Raw genomic sequence first — 26,568 nt, forward strand, 5'->3', positions numbered from 1 at the left:
TTTATTTTTTTTTACTGCATCTCCCCTTTGTAAAAATCCTGGGAGCAAAAAAGAAGAGTGGTTTATGGAAGGGATTAAGTCTGAATTTTGACTCAAGTGAGCTGAGTCAGAAAATGCACTCTGACTTCTTCACCCAGGATCACAAAGGAAACACGTGCATCTCCCTCCTAGCCAAAGCAAAGTGCAAACCAAGTAAATAAAGTATGGAAGAAGCAGAAGTGGCCCCCAGAATGCAACCATTGCCTATTTTTCTCAGTCGTGGAGGTAAAGAACTCAGAAATTAAATTATATGAGCTGCAAGATTTAACAAAGGTAGTTAGCTGGTTTCATGGGTAACGTGTTGTGTAGTCCTTCAGCGCTGAGGCTGTGACTGCCGTTCTAATATGAGAATTGCCACAGGAAAAGAGAAATTTATTTGGAGCCTAGGACCACTCAGGGCTAACATGGAATGCACTAACATGTGCCATGATATACCTGCCATTATATGCCTATAAAAAACTACCTAGGAGAACCACCTGCTCTTTGTGCACTACAAAGAATCATTACCAACAACTCATGGAGATCTGGCAGAGTTAATGGTCAGGTCAGACTGCCTGGGGGGAAGTTCAGGCCGAGTACTAACTTGTTGTTCAGATAAATAAGCCGCTTTGATTTTTAGCGCTGGCAAACTTGAGAGAAGCGTATCTAGTTCTTGGCTCTACTCTAACAGTTAAGCCGTTAGCAAAAGCTGTTCTGATCTATTGCTGTAAAAAACAGACGATACAAGGCTATTGCTAGGGCCCTACCAAATTCAGGTCCATTTTGGTCAATTTCACGGTTTTAAAATTAGTCAATTTCACATTTTCAGATGTTTACATCTGAAATTTCAGGGTGTTGTAGCCTGGGGGGGGGGGGGGGTCCCGACCCAAAAGAGGGTTGTGGAGGTAGGTGTCACAAAGCAGTTGTGTTTGTCGGGGGGGGGGGGGCGGGGGGTCGTGGGATTGCCACCCTCACTTCTGTACTGCCTTCAGAGTTGGATTCTGAAGGCAGCACAGCCATGGAACTTTCTCCAGCTAGAGGAGGTACCTGGAGGTGGGTTAAACCTCCTGCCACACCCAAGCAGCCACACAGGGGAAGAGGAAATCCTGTCCCTCCCCAGCCTGGCCAGGACTAGCAGTTAGGAGCCCCCGATAGGGGTGCTTTCAGCAACACAGGGGAGATCAGACCCACCTCCGGGAACCTCCTCTGGCTGCAGGAAGCCCTGAAGGCAGCGCAGCCACAGAGCTTCCTGCAGCCCAGGGAGGTACCTGGAAGTGGGGCTGATCTACCCCAAGAAGTGGCCATGCAGGGGAAGAGGAAGTCCCATCCCTCCCCAGCCTGGCAGTCTAACAGCTAGAGCACAGTACATGGTAGGAGCCCTCATCTGGGGCACCCACAGCCCTGCTCCTCACCCCGTCCAATAGGTAGATTTCATGGAAGAGGTCTGATTTCATGGTCCATGATGTGTTTTTCCTAGTCGTGAATTTGGTAGGGCCCTAACTATTACAGAGAACATAGCAATTATGTACACAAACAAAACTATCTGCAGTTTAAGGGCCAAATCCTTCCTGACTGCAGTTGTTTCACAGAGATTACACTCAGTTACTGCTGAACGTTCCCTTCTAGGTGCCCTGATCTGTAACTCCCGTGTAGTTTGAGGATCCATGGGTAAATCCCACTTGTCCCTGGGCCTCTGCAGGGGTCCCTTGACCTCTGCTTTCTTGGCAACAGGATTTGCAATGGAGCCATCTCCCAGCACTTCCCCTGGCTTGTACTGCTTCTTACTGAGTGGGATGCGGGCAGACTGGGAGTAGACACTGCTCCAAACAGCAGCTACTCCCATGGATATCTGCCAAGTCCCGAGGAAGCGTTCCATAGAGAGAAGCTGTTCCATGTCCTTTTGCCCACAGCCCCAACAACATCTGCTGCTCCCCGCAGCCAAGGGAACACATGACCTTACATGATTCATTTACATGAAATTAAAGTTCCTAAGCTTGGAAGCATTTTACTATGTTTTTTAATCTTGGAAATTCCAGAGCACTTAGACTCCCCTTCTTACCTGTCATGCTTATTCTCTTGTGCTGCTCGCAGCAGCTCCTGGATATTTTTAGTGATCTGTTCAGTTTTTCGAATAACATCTTCTGTACTGGGCAAAGTGGAACTTGGGGTTGCATCTGTATCCGAGTTCTCGGGGATAGCCCCTTCCCCCTGCCAAATGACACTTCTCTGCCTTCCTTTCCTACCTGGCCTGGGGAAAAAAGGAAGAATGTTGAAGTGGTCACTGTACTACAGAGCAGTTTCTATTAGCACTTAACTAGAGCTTTATGCCTTCAGACAGTATACAGACACAAACATTAGCTCATTCATGTAATAAGACATACCCCGTCTCATCCAGCTCCAAACTGGGGGTGGGGTTATCATAGTCACTTTCAGGCATGCTATTCTGTTTCTCTAATTTCGATGCCTACAAAGAATAAAGAAATGTTTAAGGATAGAACCTTAAAAAAAGAAAGAGTCAAGAAGTTTGCCAGGGAACTATTCCCTGTATAAACTAGTTACTTCTCTTTGCACAAGACTTCATTTAGGTCCTACATTACTTTACAAGCTCAACCTGTCATGGCCATTAGTGTCTGTTCTGTGCTACGTTATGCTCACTCACACATTTTAGGTTAAGATCTTATGGGCTGAGATTTTGTTAATTTCTCTCACTGACAGCTGCCATGTATGCTTACGTCACTTTATGCAGCAGCAATGCTGAAAGGAGTTAAATACTGTAGGTTATTCCTCCATTTCACCTAAAAGAAATAAAGTTACTTGCCTGGCTAGTTATTCCTTCTTTAGTAAGTAGTTTCTTCATGAAGTACATTAAGTATTTTATTTTTAAAATACATTTTGTACCTTAACATATCAGGAAATGTTCTTCCCCAACCATTACAAGCTGTTCAGCTTTACAGAGCAGGGGTTCTGCTTCTTTAACATCATAACCCAACATTCAGCCACTTGCCACTGATGATCTTCCTGCCCCCAAGAAAATTTTGCCTCTGTTCCCAGGATATTCAAAAGGGACACCACACAACGATCTTGGGATCACTTCTGGAGTCTGACAACCACCCAGTTTCAAATGACTGAGCAAATGTGCTTTTGCAGAAGCCTCGAGTTGGAAAATGGAATTAGCTCAACTCCCAGACAACCACAAGTCTTACGTCTTCCAATGCAACATATGACCACTTTATGGGCAAGAGGGGGACATCACCTATTATTGAATTGCCTCTAACCTTCCTCAATATGAGGCACTTAGCACACTTTTTCCTGAGCAGAGGGACCATAATAACTGAGTTTACTTGTATTCTTATGACTTGGGATTTGTATCCCTTGAGATGCCACCATATGGTCCTCTAAACTCAGGAAGTTTCTTTCATTAGATTCCATGTAATCTTTCAGGTAACAAGTTATTCTACCACTTCTGTGAGCTCCTGGTATAATTTATACCCAGGGAATATACATCCCAATGATTTTTGTTCTGAATACCTCACTACCACACCAATCCCAGGAATTCATATCCATGGGAAGTTTGCAACTTGGGAATAATTCCATGGGACTGAAAAACATAACGCAAAAGCAAGAAAGGAAAGTATACTCTGGAGCTCTCTCCCTCCTTCCTCAAACAGCAGCCCTGGATTACTACTTATTCTTGTCTTCTGGGCCTGACGCCAAAGAACAGCAAAGATGCAGCAACTTACCAACTACAACTCCCCTCAGTGGTGCCCAGACCAGGGCATTCTACATTAGTACACATTTTTCTAGAAGACAGACAGACAATTATACCCTTCCCACTTATAAACATGCTACATTAATGTCACTCTGAAGTTTGGTCTTTTACTGCACAGTGCAGATCCTGGCAAAGAAGTAAAATCCAATCCCAACAATGCTATGGGATTTCCTCATTCGCAGTCACATTAACCTCCCACTGATCTTTATTAGAAAAACAGAGTGAAGATCAAGGAAATCTCCAGAAATGGATATTAAAGGAAGGCTCAAATCAGCATACTTAACATGCACTGTCCATTATAACAGGCATAAATTAGGCTAAGCCTGATGGACAACCCTTTCTATTATTCTTATTTAGAGAGGTACCTCCATGTGCCAGGTGCTTTCCAATCACTGAAGGACAGTCCCTGCTCTGAACAACTCAAACTATCCAATTTACAGCTACCTTGCATAGAAAGAAACCTAAATTGTGGTGTTCTTTTGATTACATCTAGTAAGGGAACAAGAGAAGATAGAATCTGAAAACAATACTAGGCATACTCTGACAATATAAAGCTGTACATAATAGCATTTGTATGGCATTTATTTATTTATCAGATGGTACACAGATAGAAACTGTTTGCTAAATGGCAAAGCTGAATACTCTGGTCACAAACAAAAACAGCCAGTTAAAAAACCAGGACTTAGCCTTACTACTGGAATTAGATATGTGTAAAGTAGGATTAACTCCCCGCACAACAAATCCGAGAAAGTTTTTAGTTCCAGTGATAAATCAACTGTACCCAAATTGGCAATTCACACTTTACTGTGAAAGAAAACAGTCACTTAACGATTTGTCATCTGCTACTATTCCATGTAAATCAAGTATTTTTCAGATTGGGCAGAAGTCGCCATATCACTTGTAGTCAGAATTAATTTACCTTCTGAGGTTTTAAACAGGGACTTTCATGCTGAAGAAAACAAATATCTGGCTAAAAAATAAGCATCTGAAAGGCAAATGAACCCTCAAAACGTTGATATACAAAGCTCTATTCCTCACAATTCAACTGTTAAATAAAAGCTTGACTTGAGACACTACATAGCTGCCAAAGAACCAGACTGATACAGCGTCAGCTACATGGTTGTGATTTCACTGTGGCATCAGACACATGGAACAGTTGAGCTAAAAAGGGAGAGAAGGTCTTTTGTAAAGCAAGATATCTGCAAAAATAGGCTTGGTTTAAAAAGTCATCTATGAATGCTTTTCTCCTTTAGTTTGCTCCTGTGAAAGTCCTGCTTTAATAATGAAAAGTGGAGCTTAAATCAATAACACACAATACTATAAAATGGGTTCTGTCAAAACTACCCATAAATATATTTGTATAAAACAACATAAAAGTATAGGAAGAATACAAATGTATTAAGGAGTATATAGCGATGATAGTTACATCTATTAAAGACACTTAATAACTGCGGATCCAAGCTGCAGATGAGAAATGCAAATCACTCACTATGATGACCCAAGGGTGATTCAGCTATCATACACTTATGCAAACGTTTCTTGCTCAAAGAGTGTGTAAAAGATATCCGTTTTAAAATAACTTATTCTGAAATATGCTGAATAAACATGTATAGCAAGAATCTATTTGTTAAAAGCACAGTTCTTTTACAATGGTTACCTTGTAGTTGGGGCTGGTTCAGATGGCATTATTCTGCAATTTTTTGGATACATAGAAATATTTCTAAGATCCCACACAAAATGTAAAGTGTATAAAAAAGAAATCAGGCATGACCAGTCTACTGTATCAGATTGTTCAATTAGCCAGCCATCCCTAACCTTGCGATTTTGTAGTGCGGACACTTCATTCTGTGCTTCTATTAACTGTCCTCACATTGGGTTGGATTTAAGACTGCAGTGGAAAAGTATGTAACAAGGATGAGAATATAGAAGGGGTTCTCAAACTTCAGTGCACCGCAATCTCCTTCTGACAACAAAAGTTACTGCAGGATCCCAGGAGAGGGGGACTGGAATCCGCCCAAGCCCCACCATCCCAAGTGGGGAGGTAAAGCCAAAGCCTCACTGCCCCAGGCCGGGGAGCCAAAGCCGAAGCCCAAGGGCTTCAACCTCAGACTGGGATCGGTAACCTTAACCCCGCTGCCCAGGGCTGAAACCCTCGGGCTTGGGCTTTGGCCCTGGGCCCCAGCAAGTCTAAGCCAGCCCTGGTGACCCCATTAAAATGGGGTTGCGACCCAATTTGGGATTCCAACCCACAGTTTGAGAACCGCATACTTATCTGTTTCGCATTTCAAGGTTTTCATAAAAAGGTATATAATCACAGAATCACAGGGATGGAAGGGACCTCAAGAGGTCATCTAGTCCAGTCTCCTGCACTCCTGGCAGGACTATTATCTAGACCATAATGCCTCAGTGAACCCTGCAGTTCTGTAGTTCGGAACTAAAACTATTCATCTATGAGTCAGAAACAATGCAAACAGAAGTATCTTTGGGATACCATAGACCTTTATAGAGCAGTTAAAAATCCCATAATGCAATGGCTTTTTTTTTTTTTTTTTTGAAGTCAGTATCTTGCTTTTGTAAGGACCTAGCAACCAACGTTTGCTGATTCTCAGGCAGCAGCAATGTAAGCTTCCTCTACATGGTGCCATGAAGGTTCTTTGAACCCTGAACTAAAAGGAGCATTGCTAGGAATGAATTCAGTCTCCAGGCCCATTCGAGCCTTCACTTCTTTCAGTACCACCAGTAAAAGGGCTACGCAATGTTAAATGAAGTGGTGGGTGATATGGATGCTTGTCTGATATAACTGGACAAAGAGCTCACTCATTTCAAACAGTCTACCGAACAGCTGTCAAAAAGTAACATCTCTGCCCATCAGTACCACCCTGGACTGGATGCAAAGTGGTGACCCCTAGAGGTAATGGGCTCCATAGCTTTTACTAACCCTTTGAGCATACCTGTGTCCCATGCAATGCATTTTAGTCAGCAGAAAAAGTACATACTGATATTTCATGAGCCAGTAAGTGCTTGCTAAATTACTTTTCTTCAGCAACCAGCTCATTTTCAACAACATATTGTGGGATAAGTGATCTGGAGCATGGTGTTAAATCCTACAGGTATTTTAGTTGGTGTGAAGTTAGACAAGAGTGAAGCAAGGCGTGTCCATAGTAAGTGCCAAAAGAAAGTGAAAGTGATGAAGTGCTGCTTCATGCAGGGATGAAGGCCAGTTAGCAGATAGAGGGGAAAGGACAGAGGCACAAGGCTTCCAGGGAGATGGCCACCTCCTACAGGTAACAGACCAATTCAGAAGGTACTTAACCCTTCGTGTGCTTTCATCCCTTGACCAGGAAAGCGTGGAGGGGAAGGAAGGCAGAGATGAAGAGGAGGTCACAAACGCACTCCTCCCGATCTAAAAAAAAAAAAAAAAAAGGGGGGGGGGGAAGGGGAGAGAAAAACACTCGGAAAAACAAAATAAAGAACCCACAAATACTCTGAAAATAACTTTTAAACATATGTACATTTTAAAAATTGGATAGTCAAAGAGATGGCATGGTCAGAATGACTGAGAAAACTGAGCTAGACTGGACTTGTAACTCTGGCAAAACGCATTTGACTTCTTTAAGCTAATTCTGGTATCCGTATTAAAAGATGTTGAATTCCAAAGTGAACAAATACATTCACCAAAATTCTGTTTCTGCAAAGGCGTTCATTTAACTAATATATGCCACTTAGGTTTGAGTAGAAAGGTTTTATTAAAGGAAAAAAGTATGTTTCTGTAACCAAGTTTCACAAGGAAGAAAGTAATGCTTCAGAACTGTTAGTTCTAAACCAACAAGACATTAACAAATGAGAAGTTTCAGGAACCTATGAAGCTTTCTTACACTTTGAATAAATTGCTATGTACAGAAGAGTTCTGTCATTTCTTGCTGCAGGAACTGCCTTTATACTGAAATCTTTCACAGCAAGTCAACATAATCTACGGTGATATAGCTTTTATCATCTAGTCTGAATTTCTAATAAGCATTTTTATTATTTCCAGCAGTTTGAGAAGTCCCATACTTGTTAATCAGACCGAAAAACATTCAAGCTCTTAGCATTAATGTCGGATGGTTCAGCATCATCTGCCAAAATGGCACTCTTGTAAAATAGTTTAGACATTCATGACTGCTGCTTGCACCAAGCATTTTGTTTTATATGCACATGGCACTTTTTTCAAGCCAGGAAAGAAATTTCAACTTTCAAACAATTAAGCAGTCTCTTTCAAATGCATTTAATGTATGCAATTGAGAGGAGAATACAAGATAGTGCTGTCCCAGAGACAACATATTATTGATAACCCTTAAAATCCTGATTCATGTCAGCAAAAAAAAAAAAAAAAAAAAAAAAATACTGCCACACATGTCCCCCTGCCTCTGGCAATTTAAAAAAAGATACGATGAAGAATGAACTCAAGTGTTGGTGTATTTTTTGTTGTCAGTCTAGAATGCAAACTCCTTAGGGAAGAATCAGTGTCCATGCTGACCACACCATTGGAACTTTAATAATTTAGGAAAATACTAATCAGGATGGATTTGGCCACCTGAAAAACTAGGCTGTGAACACTAGAGAGTTAAAAAACCAAACAAAATAAGAGACTATAATGAAAGGTAGTATTGCAGAGAGATCCATGAAAGTAAACTCTCTTCAGTGCTTCGATGTAGCATTTCTACTCATTGAGCAATCTTCAGCAAAGTTCAATCCTACTGTTTTTAAAAGGCTTGCAAGTTCCATGTATAAGCACATACCTGTATGCCCCAAGATCAGAGATCCACAAACTACACCTATCTTGTTGAATACTGGGTTTTTCTCTCCTACTTTTGAAAAACTCATGCATGGATATACTGGCAAATATATTGTGGCTAAGGAAATAGCTGAGCAGAAGCCAAAAGCTTCAATTTACATATCTGAGAATTGTTACAGCTTTTATTCTTCAAACCATTGAGCTCCTGCAGACATGTTAATACAGCAAACAGTGATAATTCTTACTGTTTTACTTTACCAGGAAGCAGGCAGTCTAGAGATTTTGGTAAATAATCAAGTAAACAAGAAGAGTTGCAATAGAAAAAGCTGAACATACAAAGAAGAGCAGAAGCATTAGCAGTTTTACTTACATGTGGAGGGAAAGGCTGCAGTCTTGTTATGCTCTCTTCTGGATATGTGACTTCTCCCATTGGGAGGTAGGGTTTCTGACCCGATCCAGTCTCATACATAGACATAGGTCTGCTACCTCGTGTAGATGGTCGCCGCTTTAAAGAAGAATGATTGTTGGGGTCTGCGTATTCAGAACCAGTTTGGACCTGATATATATTGGTTGTGGCCTGTCTTCTGAGGTTCGTATTTTCACTCTGTAGTGTTTGAAGCTGAAAGAAATGTTTAGCAGTGGGACTTTGTTTTTCTACAGCAAGCAAACTGAGTACACAAATACAGCTTGTCACCTTAAAAAAAAAATCCAACCAGCTGTTGCTGGATTTATTATTATTAAATGGAATTTTCTCTTAAAATCTACTTCATTTGCTCAGACAAAAAATATTTTACTGCAGGTGTGGTAGATTTATAAGTGTCAGTTTCAACTTACTATTATTTTAGTTGGAATGCAAGTCAAATTGGATCTTACATTTGGCTGTTGCAGTTAAAAGCGTAAGATCCATTTCCAGCTTAGATGTACTTTACATAAATTTTTCATTACCACGAAGGCTGTTTGAACAACAGAAAAATAAATTCTTTTCAAGCAAAGCACTCCAGTTCAGCAAACAGTTACTACAGTAACTTAAAATGACTTAAATAAAGCCTCTGAATATGCAACTGCTAAAATTATAGCACAGATACAGCACAAAGAAAACCAGAGCTTGCTTTGCAAAGCAAGAAGACAGTGGAGTTAAGATTACGAAAACAGGATATCAGCTACTGCTTTCTAAGATGCCAATGGGATTATTAAAATCTGTGAGTGGGGAAAACGTGCAACAATTTAAATTCTGTTGTAGAAGAAAATTTCTCAGAATAAGTTTGCTATATTAACACATCATGAAGAAAACTGCAAATATTTAAATATTATGTACCTCTTCTCAAACAATCTATGGAGCATACGGTTTCAGACAGCTGATGGCCGTTCATTAGGAATCGCAAGTAAATACTGAATATTGTATTTTGTTTTGCATCATGTGAACCTTTAAGAAAATCAGTCTGTGATGTAAAACTGTAGTCGGCCTGACGCCGTCCTGAACCCGTAAGTGAAGATTCCGACTAGCATCCTAAAGCCATTTTGAATATTACCTTTCCCTGCTCGGTGCAGTCTGTCATACCGTGTATTGTGTGTTAAGATTTAAGGATCAGTAAAGAGCAATGTTACTCCTTAAAAGTTTGACATTTTAATACAATCAAGCAGGAGATTGTGCAGCATGGACCTTTTCCCTTTATTTTCCACCACCTATTTTATAAACCGGGTGTGGTCTAATTTCAGCTGTCTGCTGTTGTTCATCTATTGTCATATCAGATCAATTCACCACCACTGTCGAAATTCTTCACCACGGTCAAGGTTTAAGTTCACAAACAAGTGCCCATGTGTCAGAAAGTCATCTTTTTTTGTAAGATCACCCTTTTACTCGATTTAGGGGGAACCCATCCATAAGTGACATAATTAAAGAGGAGGCAGAGCCTCTATTGAAGTGCTATCTTTTTCAAATAACTGAAGTGTGAGAAATCAGATACATATCATGCTACTAGATAACTATACGAGACAGACAATTTTTAATCTTCAATATTGAAATTTAACCTATGCCTAAAAAATCAAATAAACCTATGCCAATTAAGAGACCAAGGGCCATATGCTCAAATGAGATCTGGCTCCTTTGCTCTTCTCAGGTGCTGCAAAGTATTTAGATTCTGACCACAACTGGCCAGCAGAAAACTCCCTTGGCAGACAGCAACTTCTTACTGTCCTACAGCTACTGTAGCTAGGTACTATGCCATCTATCCCCCTTCCCCTCAGAGCAGAGGGTAAGGTGGAAGAATCATGTCAGGGATGGTGTCCCTAGCCTCTGTTGGCCAGAGACTGGGAATGGGTGACAGGGGATGGATCACATTTGATTACCTGTTCTGTTCATTCCCTCTGGGGCACCTGGCACTGGCCACTGTTGGAAGACAGGACAGTTGGCTAGATGGACCTTTGGTCTGACCCAATATGGCCGTTCTTATGAGCTTTGTTATGCCTAGCCATTGTTGGTGTAAGTCACTAAGCCAATGACAAATCAGAGCAGCCCCATAGCTGTTCTAAACATCACTGGATCTGGGGCCACTGCAAACTGATCCTCAGCATGAGGGAGCTATGACTGGCTCTCTGATGTACCCTATGCCCCGCATCTGCTGCGCAGGAAAATCTGGCCCTGTTTCCTCCCACTATGCTGTATCAGTGTACTAAAATCCTAGTGTACAATGGCTACCCCACTCGGACAGCAAAAGCTTTTTCTAAGATTAGGTTCCTTAAAGCATAAATTTATCTCTAAACCAAAAATTAATTCAAATGATGCAGACAACTGCTTAATCAAGACATCTGCAAAAGTAGCAAAGAAGTCCCATAAGATGTCTTAGGTTCCTCTATAAATTTTGGGTTCCAACAGAGATCTCAAAAGGCAAAAACAGGTAACTGTACATACAACTGCCCTCTTTGTGTGCACAGATGTGTTTTGCATCTGCTGTTATCTGCTTTGAGAGAGAGAGCAACTTGGACAGTAACACTTGAAACCATATCCCAACTGCTTAGTTTATCAGGTTAGGGATAAAGAAGAAGATATTCTCAAATCATGAATTAGACTGGTATTAAATCCTAATAGCTCAGAGGCCGACAAACATTCCAGGCTCTTGAAAGCAGCAGCACTGTAGAGTGGCATCGTGCCAGGACACTAGAGAAAACAGGTAGTACAATCTTCCTAGTCCTCGTTGACATAACTCTTGAGCTACCTTAGGAAAGCTGACATCTCCAGTACTGTAGCTTGACAGCAGCTCTGGGCTGGTTTTCTCTAATTATAGAATACTGCAGTTACAATTATGTGCCATTCCACAGCTGCACAACTTCAAAGGGGGACTGGTTTTATGTCAATTAATGGAATCCCTTCCCGACAAAGTAGACAGGACAGCATGGCAGACAGCCAGAATAAGGAACAGGCAGTGCAGATCACCAAAAAAACCAAAAACAGAAGAAGGTAATACTGAGAATAAGCAATTAGTTATAGGTTTTGATAAGGAATCCACATGTACGTTGACCCATTGAAAAAGTATACAACTAATCCTGTATGCTTTGGGCACTAGATCTTACCTCACCTATTTGAATGTTGGCCGACTAGTTAAATTCTAGAATCTTAGTGACTTTCTAGTATCAATACCTGATCTCCTGCAGACAAAGGAAGTTTATGCACCAAGAGATCTAGTGGGTCTTTTCCATTTTCAGTTTCAGCAATTCTATTTTCTTTACCTGCAATGAACTTTTGCACCTTAGCTTCCAGTCATACTGTTTGGTGGTGATCATCCCATAAAGCGGCCTATGTTTTCTTAAAACCTAGCAGATATCTTAGCATACATGTATACCAACATTATAGCTAGTTCTATGAAGACAACTAATACGCAAGCATGTGATGTACTATATTTGTTACTGGCCTGTTGGGACACAGTGACCTTGTCTACGATAGGATTTGAAGGTCTGGTAGCCTGGCTTTAACTTGTCATATGTATACTTTTAACATATGCTAAACTGGTCTTGCCTGCAACAGAGACTTTTAAAATGTGTATAAGCATTAGACCTTATTATTGGATTAAATAACGGACCTAACAGAAAGCAGAAGGTGCACTTTATGCCCATCTGCTATCAGCTGTTTCCAAAGCCTCAAACAATTGCTCATTTTGAAACAAGACAATGGAATGAGTTTTTTTTAAACAATGCTTTGGAAATAAGGAAAACAATCAATTAGGTTGAACTAAACAGTTCCCAATAACACCTTCCATGAAAGGTGAAACATTAAAGAATTTGCTCTGCATGGATACATTCATTTTTGTTACATCAATTCCAAAATAGTTCTAATTTGTCAAAATATTTTGACTGGTCTTCACACATGGTCCCTTTTTTTATATTTATATAAAAATTAACCCAATTAGCTACAGGATTTTAATTTTGCTTATGTTACTATACTTGTTACCTTTTTCTGCATGGTTCTCAGTTCATCACTCAGGTTGATGTTCACCTTCAATAACTGCTGTATCTTTACCTCAGAAGCCACCAAAGCATTCTTAACTTGCATATATTCTTGTGCTGTCACTGGTCCATCGGACAAGTCTGAATCCAGGCTCTTTAAATAAAAGATTAGATAAAATACTTACCACACCTCTAAGACAGACAATATACTGCAGAGGTGGGCAAACAATGGCCCGCGGGACCATCCTACCCAGCCCCTGAGCTCCTGGCCAAGGAGGCTAGCCCCTGGCCCAGGAGGCTAGCCCCTGGCCCCTCCCCCGCAGCCATGCCACTGCTGGGCAGCAGGGCTGCAAGCTCCTTCCGCTCCGAGCAGCATGGTAAGGGGGTGGCGGCGGCACGCAGCGATACCACGGTTGCATAGGGGTTCCTGGGGGGCAGTCAGGGACAGGGAGCGGTTGGGGTGGGGAGTCCCGGGGGGCAGTCAGGGGACAGTTGGATGGGGCGGAGGTTCTGGGGCCAGGGAATGGGGTGGGGGGGGGAGGGGAGGGGTGGTGTTTGGATAGGGTGTGAGTGTCCCGGGGAGCCTGTCGGGGGTGGGAGTGTGGATAGGTTGGGGCAGTCAGGGGACAGGGGACGTTGGATAGGGGGTGGGATCCGGGGTGGGGTGGGGGAATAGGGGGCAGAGGCCAGGCTGTTTGGTGGGCACAGCCTTCCCTACCGGCCCTCCATACAGTTTTGCACCCCGATGTGGCCCTCGGGCCAAAGAGTTTGCCCACCCCTGATCTACTGTAAACAAGCAAAACTGCACTGATTTTAACAGATTTCCAAAACTGACTTCACATGAGTCACCGAGGAAAGGAACAACCACCACCACCACCACACAGCACACTTTATACATCTCAGAAGAAACCTGGTCTCAATTAATTCTTAGCTCATTTACATGCAGTAATATTAGCCTTGGGATTTCAAACAAGAAAAGGATGGTGTTTAATACAGATTTTGATAAGTATGCATGGACTAGTATTTGATATTCTGGCTCTTATTAGTCACATTAGTTTATGGGTTAAAGCAGGTGAGGAAGCCAAGATTCTTACGTTCTATTCCCCGTTCTCTGTCTTATTGCATTATTTTCAGGAATTATTTAATGTCTCTGCATTAGTTTATCCATCTGTACTTGCTATCTCATTGATATGTAGGTGCAATTTAATGTAAAATATTTTGAGATATTCTGATGAAAGAAGCCAAGTGACCTAATATACTAACTGCTGTAGTGCTACTGGGTTCCTAGTTTGTCTCCAGATAAAATAAATTCTGGAAGGGACTCATTTTTAGAACTGTTTTATTAATGCTTCACTTACAAATGTTTTAAGTCATATTTCTGATCCTGCACAGAGATTTTATAGAATGTGGGAAGCGACTGTGAAATTGAGTTGAAATAATCACTGAGTCCCTAATCCCATGAACACTTATACATGTGTTTAACTTCACTCACATGAGTTTTCCCCAATTGATTTCAACGTAAGCACGTACGTAAGTATTTGCAAGAATGGGTTTAATAGCCTACATCATTACTAAACCTACCTTCTGTCTATTTGCTTTTGCTGCATTTGCTTCCAGATCTGTATCTTCATCTGATGCAACACTGTCATAATCGGGCTGGTCGTTATCCTGACTCTCACTACTATGCTGGCTGTTAATAGCTTTCAATATCAGTTCCACATTTTCTATAAACAAAAATGAGTTAAATTTAGGATTTGTATGCAGAATTGGTGTATGTTGTTTAATAATATCAGAAGAGAACTTCAAGCAGACTAAAAGAAAACATGAGGAGAAATGTTAGGACAAAAAAAATCTTGTTTCTAAACAGAAAAAGAAAAATATTAAGTTAGCGCCATCTAGTGTGACTGGATTATCATTGCCTAGAAAAGCCAAATCTACAGTAGCAGTGAAAGATTGATTCTGCAGTCTTCAATTTTATTCCTTTCACCTCCTTGAAGTATTGAGGCAACTTCAACTAACTAAGGAGAATTAAGGTTTACGAGCTAACTTAAACACTTCACACAGTGAAGAAAATAAGGTACAAAATAGAATGAGATTGCCAACACGTATTCATCGCCATATACATATACAATCAGTTGGGTAATTCAGGGAAATTGTATAATAAAATACGATCTTTTGGCATCTCTTTAGAGAGAATATTTTTGTGTTTAAACGTTTACTTCATATCTCCAGTGTTGGAACAACAGTTGTGTGTTACTTTTTGATTGCGGTTTTAAATGGTTGTACTCCTTGAGATCAGCAAACTTCAGATATGCTCAAACAGCACAGAAAGTGAGCATTTGCAGGCAACCTAACACTTAGCAAGTTCTAAGGCATGTTCAAGTACAGCAGAGTCCCAGATTTAGGCAAGCAGCCATAACCCTGTAACACTGGCATTTTGCTGATTACCAGTCAAATGAATGTTGGGGATACAGTTATAGAACTTCTGGTCTCCAAAGACGAAGGAAGCCACCTAGAGAATTCCACAGAATGCTGTTCTATTCCATCAGAAAGGACACTTCTGGGTTGTGTACATGTCTCAAGCCCATTTTGTTAGAAATATCACCCTTAATATTCAAGTCTTCTATAATTAAGCATTACTCTTGAGCTCAAATGTGCTGTCATCAGCAAACACTACTGGCCTCTTTACATCCATCAAATCATACACCCATCGTTTTATAGCAATGACTTTAATCTGTTTACTCATTTCAAAAAATGACCAAGTCATATGAGGTACTTCTGGATAATGCTGTGGTATCACTGAAATTACAGGTATACTAATTCAAGTACAGAAGATTAGACAATTAGCCAAAAACATATTCACCTTTAGAGCCAGTGACAGGATTCCCTTGTTGTCTTCGCTTGGCATCACTTAGAATGTCTATAACTAATGTAGCAAATTCATGGGCATTAAACCGAGCTAGTTTCTGTCTTCCCTAAAACATAGAACAAGATGCAAAAAGTCACATACGGTACTATTTATGGACATAGCAATTTCTTGGCAAAACACATACGTAGTAACAGCATTTGTGCACCATAATTAAAGCTCTTTGTATTTATATTATAAGCCCATTCTCAGGGTTTTAAAAAAGTCACGCAAACATTTGTTTTAATAAAAACTGCATACAAAGGTGACTACCTAGAAGCAATATTAGTGTGTTTACAATAGTTAACTTTTTGTATTAAACATTAATATAGTACCTTATCTTAACATACACTGGTTGCAAAAAAAAAAAACACCCTGAAGGGTCCCCATCTGCTTAATCACACTTCTGTATGTATTTATTTTACTTCATGCATGCACGCTACAAGTAACACACAAGATTACTGTAACAGAAAGATTAGGGAAACAGTGCCTCTATTTTTCCCTACTTTGTTTCATTCAGTTTCATCATTTTCCCTGTATGGTAAATTGATTAGTCAGTTTCCCCTGCTTTGTGAAAGATTCAAATAAGTGAGAGGAATACGTTAAAAAAAAAAAACTTAGGGAAATGTAACTAAAACAAAAAACTCAGGGCAGATGTAATGTGAAACTATTGTAAACTCTTAAGTGGAGTGTCCCTTTCCCCCCAGTTTATTAATGTAATCACCTGAACTACGTTAATAACATGCTTTTTTAACACTTGCAAACAAGATAACTTACCTGATTCCGTGTTGAAGAATACTCAGGATTTACAGGAAGAAAAGGGACAAGCGTTGTCTCAGTCACCAGTGTACTGTGATTCTGAGTAGCAAGCCAAACTGTTTATAGAGAAAACAGAGCCAGTGTCAGAGTAGCTTCACCCCATGAAACATCTACTCATTGAACTAGGTCAGGAGATCACAGGTTCAACACTAAGGGTAATTAGAGTCAAAGGAACTGCTTTTTCTGAGAGTTCTCCACTCAGTAAAATAATGAGGAAAACATGTTTTATACCCCAATATAAAACTGAACACTCATTACATGTAATAGAAACTAAGTACCAATCAACTCCTAAACACAGAAGTTACTTCACCCATAGCATTTCCTTGCACTAGCACCTTGGGTGTAACAGTATTTCAAGTTTTAACTACATATAGATTCCAGAAAGCCTTATTCACCTGCATCCGTTTCCCGCCTGTCAACTTCATCATATACGTCCATGGCAAGTTCTTCAAATAAGTGGTTACTTAGCTAAAAACAACAGTGAAGTGATTAAGGATTAGGTAACAATAAATCAACCCCCCAAAATCTCTTATGCTGCAGAAAGCACATGTGCATGCCTGTACTTTTGCAGTCCAGGAAGCAAGCTGACTGACTGCCAGAGTGAAGCTGTTCAATCTCTAAAGTAACTTCAGAGCCTGCTGGGTGCTTGATCTAGACCAGCGCTTCTCATATTATAGATTGGGACCCCAAAGTGGGTCACAACTCCATTTTAATGGTGTTGCCAGGGCTGGCATTAGACTTGCTGGGGCCCGGGGCTGGACCCCCACCGCCTGGCGCTGAAGCCAAAGCCCGAGGGCTTCAGCCCTGGGTGGCGGAGCTCAGGTTACAGGTGCCCCCACTGGGGCTGAAACCCTTTGGCTTTGCTGCCCTTTCTATCCCTGGCAGGGCTCAGGCTTCAGTCACCCCTCCTGGGGTCATATAGTAATTTTTGTTGTCAGAAGGGGGTCGTGGTGCAATGAAGTTTGAGAACTCCTGCTCTAGACAGATCAGCCCTGTTCTACAACCAGTCAGTACAGATAAAGGAAAACTGACTTTTTTTCCTGATCTCATGAGAGTTCAGCCCTTCCAATAATAAATATATTGGGGGAGGAGAGAGGGAGGTATTTCTATGATTAAGTGAGCAGAGCAGGCTTAAGTAGTGATTACTTGTTCCAGAATTTATTCCTAATGTGAACAGTTCAAGAGAGATGCTTATGTTAGGAAGGAGAGACCCGATAAGGGATCTGAGATTGTGTAAACCCAGGTGTCAGGGTTATTCTAGTATTTTTAATTCAGATAGAGGGACCGTGGGACTTCACAGTGGCCAGTAATATAAATTGCTAATTAAAAACTGTAAAAATGCATGAGTGAATGCAGCCCTACTTCCTGCCCCCAATATAAGACAAAGAAGCAGTGTAAACTTAACACCTTTCCTGGGATCTGACTTCATTTACAAAGAAACCCCAGCTCAAATCACCCTACTTTCCAAGGCATGGCTGCTCCTAGGCCTCCTCCCAGGACTGTTTGGCCCAAGACCTTCTCTAGCCAAAGTGTTACTCCCAACCTTATGTCCAGGGTGGAGTTAACAACAGCTGCAATGAGTCATCAAGAGTACATCTACATTTACTTGTAGGGTTGTAATGCCTGCTAACGGAGTGGGTTTAAAAGTGGAGATAGAGTTCAATTTTGGAGGGTCTGTGTTTGGCTGAAATTTTTTTTCTTACACTGCATTTTATTCTCCAGACTTATTGCCCAGTTTAGTCAGAAGTTTTACTGCCATCACTACAATCTTTGCAGAACACACCACATTGCTGCATAAGAGGATGATACAAAAGTCATCCTTCCCCAACTTACTTTCATCCCCTGAAGCAAAGTCAGAAAGAAATACTTGAAAATTCTCTCTTTGGAGGGAACACTGATGGTATTATAGAGCAGGCCCAATAGATTCTCAACCAGTCTTAAGCAGGAAATTGCTTTGGGAAGTATTTTAAAAAAAGATACTAGATGAACCAGTATTAAAGGCAACTGTATCAGGCAAACACTAGTACAGCTATTCTTACTTCTCAAAAAGTTAAAGGCAAATAAAACAACATTTGAGCATGCAGTGTATGTATGGAACACATGAAGGCATGAGATAATATAAAATTAAAGGTCATTAGTTTGAGATAACATTATTAATGAGAGGCAGAATCACAGAGATCTTTCTTGCAGTTCTTTCTAACCACAAATAAACTTCATCTCCCATCCACCAGCAAATATTGAGGTTTTTATTTCTCCCTCATGCCTTTTTCGGCCTCCTTCCATGTTCTCCTTTGAATGTATTAGTTAATATGGAAGTGATATTTGTATAGGCAGGAACTACTGAAAACCACACTGCATTATAGTCAGTAACAACTTGGGAGATGAAATACAGAAGTTTGCCATGTTACTAAGACTACATGTGGCATAGCATAGGTTAAGTAGATGCTTTACTTACAGACTGAAGCTTCTTCTTAGCTGCTTTTGCCAATTCAGACAAATCTAGACTGCTATGAAAACAAGAAGTGATCACTATATCTACAACAATGAAGAGGTCAGTATGAACAGCAATTCTTTATTGCTTAGTTTCTCCATAAAAAGTCAGTTCACTTTCATTTGACACTTCTTGGAATGTTACAAATCTATACATTTTTTCAAACTCTAAGGGCTTGTTTACACATGAAAATTAATCCAGAATAAGGCAGAGTGTAAATTTAAGGCCGATTAACCATTCCTTATTTTCTCCATGTGCAGATGCTCTTATTCTGGAGAGTGCATCCACACATGAATTTAGATCAGAATGTAGAAAAGCCCTAAGAGTTTAACTTACATTTCAGGTACATGTATGCAATGTTGTACCTATGTTGGTCCCAGGATACTAAAGAGACAAGGTGGGTGTGATATCTTTTATAGGACCAACTTCTGTTAGTGAGAGAGACAAGCTTTTGAGCTACGCAAAGCCCTTCTTCAGGTCTGGGAAAGGCACTCCGAGCATGACAACTAAATACAAGATGGAACAGATAGTTTAGCATAAGTACTTTGCACATATTCTCAGGCAGTGTTTCTCAACCTTTTTGATACCAGGCACCAGCTTGCTCCTTCCTAAATTATGTCAGGGAGATCTCAGGGACTGGTTGTTGAGAAACACTGTTCTAAGTGATCACTCAAGGTGAAGTGGTCTGTTACCACACCTGTAGTCATAGGACAAAAAAAGGGGGGGGGAGGGGGCTAGTGGGTTACAGATTGTTATAAGCAGCCATAAATCCAGTGTTTCTTTTAAAACATGATTCAGTGTCTAGCAAAGTTATGAATTTAAGGTCCCAGGCTCCTCTTTTGAGAGCATTGTGCAGGTTTCCTTTGAGAATGCAGATTGACAGGTCAGATACAGAGGGTTTGCTTTGTGACAATTTTTCACCCACAGGTGATAGGGTGTTTTTATCTTTTTCTGTGAGAGTTCATTTGAGAGCATAGTGATTGTCTGGTTTCACCACATAGCTGTGATTGGCGCATTTAGTGCACTGAATGAGGTACATCACATGTTGAGATAGGCATGTATAGGATCCATGGATCTTGAAAGTGTGTTGTAGGAGGACGCTGATCATTGTAGCAATGAAGCTATTGGATGCAGGTTTTGCATCTATTGTTCTGGCAAGGCCTGGTGCTGCTCTGAGTTGGTGTGTCTGGGTCTGTGGGGAGCCTGCATCCAATGATGAGGTTGGAGAGGTTGAGGGGTTGCTTGAAGGTCAGAAGAAGGGGTTCAAGAAACATTTCTTTCAAGATAGGGTCCCCATCAAGTGTGGGTTGTACTTCTTTGATGATACCCTGTAGGGGTTCCAGTGTGGGGTTGAAGGTGACAACTAGGGGTGTGTGGTTGGAGGGGGTTTTGTTTTATTTCTGTATTGAAACGGGTTCTCTTGGAATGTTTGGGTGGCCTGTTGCATGATGCGATTTACTTCTCTGGTAGATCATCCTTGTTTAGTGAAGATGGTTTTTGAGTGTGTTAAGGTGTATATCCCGGACTGTGATATCTGAGTGCCTGGCTGTAGGGAACAGATTTTTTGGGGTGATTATTATGAAGGTAGGTATGGTTGTCCTTGGGTTTCTTGTACATAGTTGTTCCAGGACACACAGAATGAAGTGGCTATTAAAATTCCAAATGGCACTCCTGCACATCTAAAGAGGCAGAATGTGTTATAGGACACTGAAATGCTCCTAGAGGGAAGTTTAAAAATAAATACTCTTCTGACCATGCCCTAAAAACAATGTCCCGTCAACTAATGAACAGCTGTAATAAACCCACAAGTATTATTTTACTTGATTAGTGGTAAAGGTGCATACCACCAGGTGGATAAATGTGTTAAAGCACGAAGGCCTCACCTCAAAGTCACCCACAAGATGTATTGTATTGACTAACTATGAAGCAATCCTCTGCTATTAGCTTCCTGTCTCAAGATTGACACACGAATTGCAAACTTTGTGGTTAGAACAAAAACAGAACTTAATGTGGAAACCCCAGACCCAGAAAGTCAAATTGTGAGCCCACTGTATATTACTGGGTGTAATCCCCTCAACACAAACACAAAATCCTTTCAGTAGAACTTCAAGGAACTTTGTGAAGGAAAGACTCAAATAAGGTAGTTTGATAGAAGGCTCTGGGTAAGTTCCTGCAAGCAATTATCTTAGATGAGGATAAAGAGGAAGACATGCCCAATGGAGAGGGCACTATACAGCAATGAGAGACTCAAGTTCTACTGCAGGCCGTATGACCTGATATGTGATCTTGAACAAATCACTTCACCTCTTTGCACCTCAGTTTCACCCTACGTAAAATGGGGCTTATGATAGGGAAATTTCTTACAAATAGTTTCCTTTCTGCTAGCAGTATCTCCCACAATTCTTTATGTCTGGGCTGCTCTCCTTTCTCTGTAGCTTATGGAAGCGAATCAGAGTTTTGGAGCCACACAGCCATGCCCCCCTCAGCTTGCTTCCAGATGAGTTATTTCCAAGCTGTAAAACTTGCATAACATCAACAAAAAATAAATATTACAGAGATAATGAACTATGTACATTAGACCAAAGAAGATTGTTGTATGGTAATGATTCCATTTAGTATCTGATCTTCAGCTCATGAGGCATCCAGGATGGATACAATTGTGGGAAATGCTGCTAACGGAAAGAAAATTATTGGTAAGAAATTTCCCGCTCTGCAGTCCAGCGTCTCCCACAATTTCAGATGTCTGGGAAGAATGTTACAGAAAAGGTCAGAAAAAGGAAAACGGTATCCATCCCCATCTATAATATTTGCTCAAAGGGCAAAATAATTTCTGGTTCACTGCCTGCTGCACCTTCCTGCCAAAGGAGGCCTCTGCAGAGGACAGGAAGTCCAGCTAGTAGTGCTCAATGAAGATGGGAGCATTTGACCAGCATTACAATTTTCTGCTGTGAAGGAACTAACTCTTTCTGCCCATGAGGTCGCCAGGAATCACATGGAGCATGCTCTAACATTCTGGAACTGGAATCTCCGATGCTTTTTTTGCTTCCACAATGCAGTCTAATCCCCTACCAACAGAGATATGAAAGCTCTGAGTCCTTGCATGGAAGGATACAAACATGGCACCTGATCTCCTTGTGGACTCTGTTTAAGGCAAATTTTCAGAGCCCTTCTGACATCTAAGGTGTGCCACCTCTCCATGGTGGGATGCTGTGGCCTTGGACAGAATAAAGGTAGAACCATCTCTTGGGAACCGTGGAAAGAAGAGTTCACCTTCGGGACCAATGATTCTTGAATTCTGAGCAGCACCTTGTCCTCCTGAAACATGCAGCAAAGTTCCTGCATACAGAGCACTGCCAGCTCCAATGCTTGCCTGGTGGACATGATGGCCATCCAAAACAAGTTTAATGCTGACACTGACATCAGTGGTTTGAAGGGTTTGTGAGGACTCTCAGTCCAAGTGGCAAGTCCCACTTGGGAAAAAGAGTTCTAACTGCCAGATTGGCTAACTGCACTTCCCTAAGGAATCTGGCTATCTGGGGGTTCTTTGCCAGAGAACCTGTGGATCCTGAAAACATCACACTACTAAGGGCAGACACCTGAGAAGTAATTGTGTTGGGCTGGAGACCTTTGGCAAAAACTTCTTGGAGAAAACCAAAATAGCCATAATTCCTGGACTTCTTGGGTTTGCTTCATGTTCCTGGCACCAAATGCAAAACTTGGTCCAGACAGAGGAGTATGGTTTCAAGGTTAATACTCTTGAAAGAAGTGTTCTGATGACTTTGGAGGACAGACTCAATAATACTAGTGCTTCCCTTTCAATAGCCAGGCTGTTTGATGCAGCTAGTTCAGGTCCAAATAAAGCAGAAGGATCTTATGGGAGGATGTCCTGTTCCATTGGGAGCTGTAGCAGCAGTCCTAATTTCAGCCCTAACAAGTCCCAAAACCAGGATCTCCTCATTCCATGTGTATTTAATCAATATTATTGTTGCCCGTTCTCATTTTATTTTCTTGACCATCTTCCTTAATAATGGGAAGCTGGAAATGCATAGAGCAGACCCTTTAGCCATCAGTGTAACAGGGCATTTGTTCCCATGGATATGGGGTCCACTTCCCTGGTACGGTGCTCTAGTCTCTTCACATTCACATGGTTCACAAATAAGTTGGTTGATGGCAGGCCGAATGATCATACGATTAACTGTAAGACATCCTAATTCAGGCCCCACTTGTTCATCTTGCGCCTGCTGAGCCAGTCCGCCTTCTGGTTCAGGTCTCTCTTTATGTGAGCTGCCTTGAGGGAGAGGAGAGATTGCTCCACCCACTGCGTGATTTGCTTTGCTTCAGCATGTAGTGCTGGGCTTCTTGATCCCCCTTGATTGTTCTTGTACGTGACCGTGATCCTATTGGACATGCTTCCCCTCTAGGCTGAACTGGATCCTTTGTAGGGTCAGCTTGAGCATTTTTGGTTCTAGAAGGTTTATGGTGTGGGTTCTTTCCTCCAGGTTCCAATGCCATAAGCTATTTGAGACCCCAGAGGTACTCCCCAGCCCTCCAGGCTGGTATTGGTTATGAGGATCAGGGGATCTGGAAAACATACGGGCATGCCCTTTGCAGACACTGCTCTGGGCTGACCACCATGTGCCGGAACTCTCTCTTGATTTTTCATAAGTTCTGGGGAGTGGTCCCGTACCTTAAAGCGAAGCCTTGAAGTCACTGGATCTGTGATTGCGCCCATGGAGTGATCCCTATGCAGGAGGCCTAGCAGTTGAAGACTCAGTGCAATCAGGGCCTACTGCAGCTCCAAAACAATGGGAGGAGGTCTTGAATTTTCTGGAACCTCTAGAGATAGAGATATCCTTGCTACTGAGGCCTCTATGTCCACACCCAAGTGAGTTATTTGGTTGGATGCAATCAAAGAGGGTTGTTTTTTTGATGTTGATAAAGCCATGCACTTGCAAGACATTCAAGGTCAGGGATGTAGCTGTGTGCGCTGGGGAAGGAGCTCTAATTAAGATGGCATCCAGGAAGGGGTACAGGTGGCTTTCCTGTGACCTGAACCTGGCTGTGACTACCACCCACATCTTCGTAAAGACCTGAGGACAAGCTAAATTGGGAAGGAGGGAGGGTATTTATGAGCCCTATTCCTACAGTGCTCAGGACCCTTTTAGGACTCGGGGTCGGTGGGGGGGGGAGAGAGAGCAAGAAGAGATCCGTGACCCCCACAAGCCTGCCCTCTGTTTTCCAGAGGTCCCTTGGAACTTAATCCCTGAGTTGGCTGACTAGGGTCCTCCTCATCCACGGAGCCTCTCCCTGTTCTGCAGAGACTCCTGGTCCATTTTTCCAAGGTTGTAGTTGCAGCTGTTCCAGTGAGATGGGGATCCTACATGCCTCTCCGACTCATAGCCCCGTGACCTAATGTGTGGGAAGGAAGACTGGGCACAACTCAATGTCTGTCGAGCCTGGGAGGGCAGTATCACAGATGGAGCACCTTTTGGATTTCATTTGGTGTTTTTCAGGCTGTTGTGCCATACCTCAAAGGTTCAGAGGAGGAAGCAGGCAAGTACTGCATCTGAGGCTCTGGAGGCATTCCAACACCTGGCTAAAAAACTGGCTCGGGGGGGGGGGGGGAGTGAGGAGGGGAAATCATTGCTCACCACTGTGCCAGATTTTGTCAAAAAAGTCGCCCTTAGGCAGATGTGAAGGCAGAAGCTGTAAAAACCGTACACATACTGCCATGGAGACAGAGAAAGGAAGGTAACAAGAACTGAGGGGGTGTAACCACTCAGCTCCAAAACTCCACCTCAGGGAGCTGCAGAGAGAGGAAAGCAGACCACGTGTCCAGAATGTGAGATGCTGGGCTGCAGAAACTCACCGTGCTCTGTAAAGTGCTTTGAGAGTTATGGATGAGGAGTCCCACAAAAAAGCTAAGTATTACTATTGATGGAAAAAGACCCTACTGCACCATAAAGTATTGTACAAAACTATACTCATCACCTGTATATCTAACTGAAGATTAACTGGTTTTAATTGAAGTTTTTTTAAACTTTGTTCATTCATTAATGTGTTTGCAAAGTAACTGAAGTCTGTCATTTACTTACAGCCGTCTTATTTCCAATTGCACAGCAATAAAAGAAAAATATATGGACTTTGTTATGATATGTTAACACTTTATATTTCTTTTAAACAAACATGACCTTTACATTCCTAACTTCTTACCACTAGCACAGCCAACACTACAAAGAAGTTTACTAGAAAATACACCATTTTCCTGCAAATATAAGTCTTACAGTGCTGTATCAGGATACAAGTTCAGGAGTAATTACTGATATCAATCAAGTTTGCTTTCCAACATTACTTGTGCATTTTCTTTCACATACCTAACTAAATGATAAATTTCATATCCTTTTACTTTTCTCGTTTTCCTCAAATTCTAAAGTACTAAAGCAGAAAAGCTCATATGATGGACCAAATGTGTCAAAAAAGGAATAAACACAGTGTAGTGACAAGAGTTGAAATATTTCAAAAGAAAATACAAACAATTAAAGAACTAATTATTTTATATTCATTCAAATACATGCTATTCAATCAGCAGTCTTACCTGTCTGCCATTTGAGGTATAATAAAGTGTTGTCCATTTTTGTGATCTGAAATCGAGTTAAGCTAAATGTTAAAATATTTAGGATGTGTTTCAAACAACACTGCTACTGGCCTACATTTCTCAGTTTTATTAGACTATATAACATGCTTGTTTGGCTACTAGACTGTTTAAAGTCACAGACCTTAGCTCTGCAAGCTGCAGAAAGGGAATCTGCATTTAGCAGATGCAGGATGATTGGCCTCCCCACATTAGGTTCCCTCCTAATCCCCAACAGTCAGAGTGTCTTAAGCCCTGAAGCAGAAGGCTTCCTCCAAAATTTGTTAGCATTAACTAACAATGCTAGATAGTCTAGTTATCCATGTAAATATCCAATCCTTTTGTGACATATACTAAGACTCGGACCTCAATGACATCCTGTGATAAGAAGTTCCACAGTTTAATTATGTGTTGTTTGAAAAAGTATCTTTTTGCCATGTTTTGATTTCACTAAACGTCCCCTTGCTTTTGGATTGTAAGACAGAGAATAGAAGCTCAAAATCTACTTTCTTCAGACCGTTCATTATTTCATATGCCTTCATCATGTCTCCTCTTATTCATCTCCTTTCTAAAGTAAACAATCCCAATCTCTGTGATTTTTTTTCCTTGCCCCTAATAATTTGTCACCCTTCACTGAGCACCCTCTAATCCTGCAACATCCATTTTGAGATGGGGTGACCAGTACTACAGAATATAGGTGAGGCACACCATTTATTTATATAAA

At 41.4% G+C, this 26,568-nt stretch overlaps 1 protein-coding gene across 5 annotated transcripts in view; it reads right to left on the minus strand.

The window, feature by feature from the left end:
* The window catches only part of GIT2 (GIT ArfGAP 2), a 49,265-nt gene that overhangs the window by 10,836 nt on the left and 11,861 nt on the right, over positions 1-26,568 (minus strand). For 2 of the 5 annotated variants that reach the window (XM_077834977.1, XM_077834981.1), the window contains exons 8-18: positions 25,809-25,854; positions 19,178-19,229; positions 17,118-17,190; positions 16,681-16,778; positions 15,862-15,973; positions 14,580-14,722; positions 13,003-13,152; positions 8,932-9,180; positions 7,101-7,190; positions 2,400-2,482; positions 2,078-2,266 (exon numbers count right to left, since the gene is read on the minus strand). In XM_077834977.1, the coding sequence (XP_077691103.1) occupies positions 2,078-2,266; positions 2,400-2,482; positions 7,101-7,190; positions 8,932-9,180; positions 13,003-13,152; positions 14,580-14,722; positions 15,862-15,973; positions 16,681-16,778; positions 17,118-17,190; positions 19,178-19,229; positions 25,809-25,854 (1,285 nt within the window). The remainder of the gene's footprint in view (positions 1-2,077; positions 2,267-2,399; positions 2,483-7,100; positions 7,191-8,931; positions 9,181-13,002; positions 13,153-14,579; positions 14,723-15,861; positions 15,974-16,680; positions 16,779-17,117; positions 17,191-19,177; positions 19,230-25,808; positions 25,855-26,568) is intronic. The other 3 variants (XM_077834978.1, XM_077834980.1, XM_077834982.1) reach the window with 3 other exon arrangements.

The sequence above is a fragment of the Eretmochelys imbricata genome, chromosome 15, assembly GCF_965152235.1.
Source record: "Eretmochelys imbricata isolate rEreImb1 chromosome 15, rEreImb1.hap1, whole genome shotgun sequence".
Classification (NCBI taxonomy): Eukaryota; Metazoa; Chordata; order Testudines; family Cheloniidae; genus Eretmochelys; species Eretmochelys imbricata.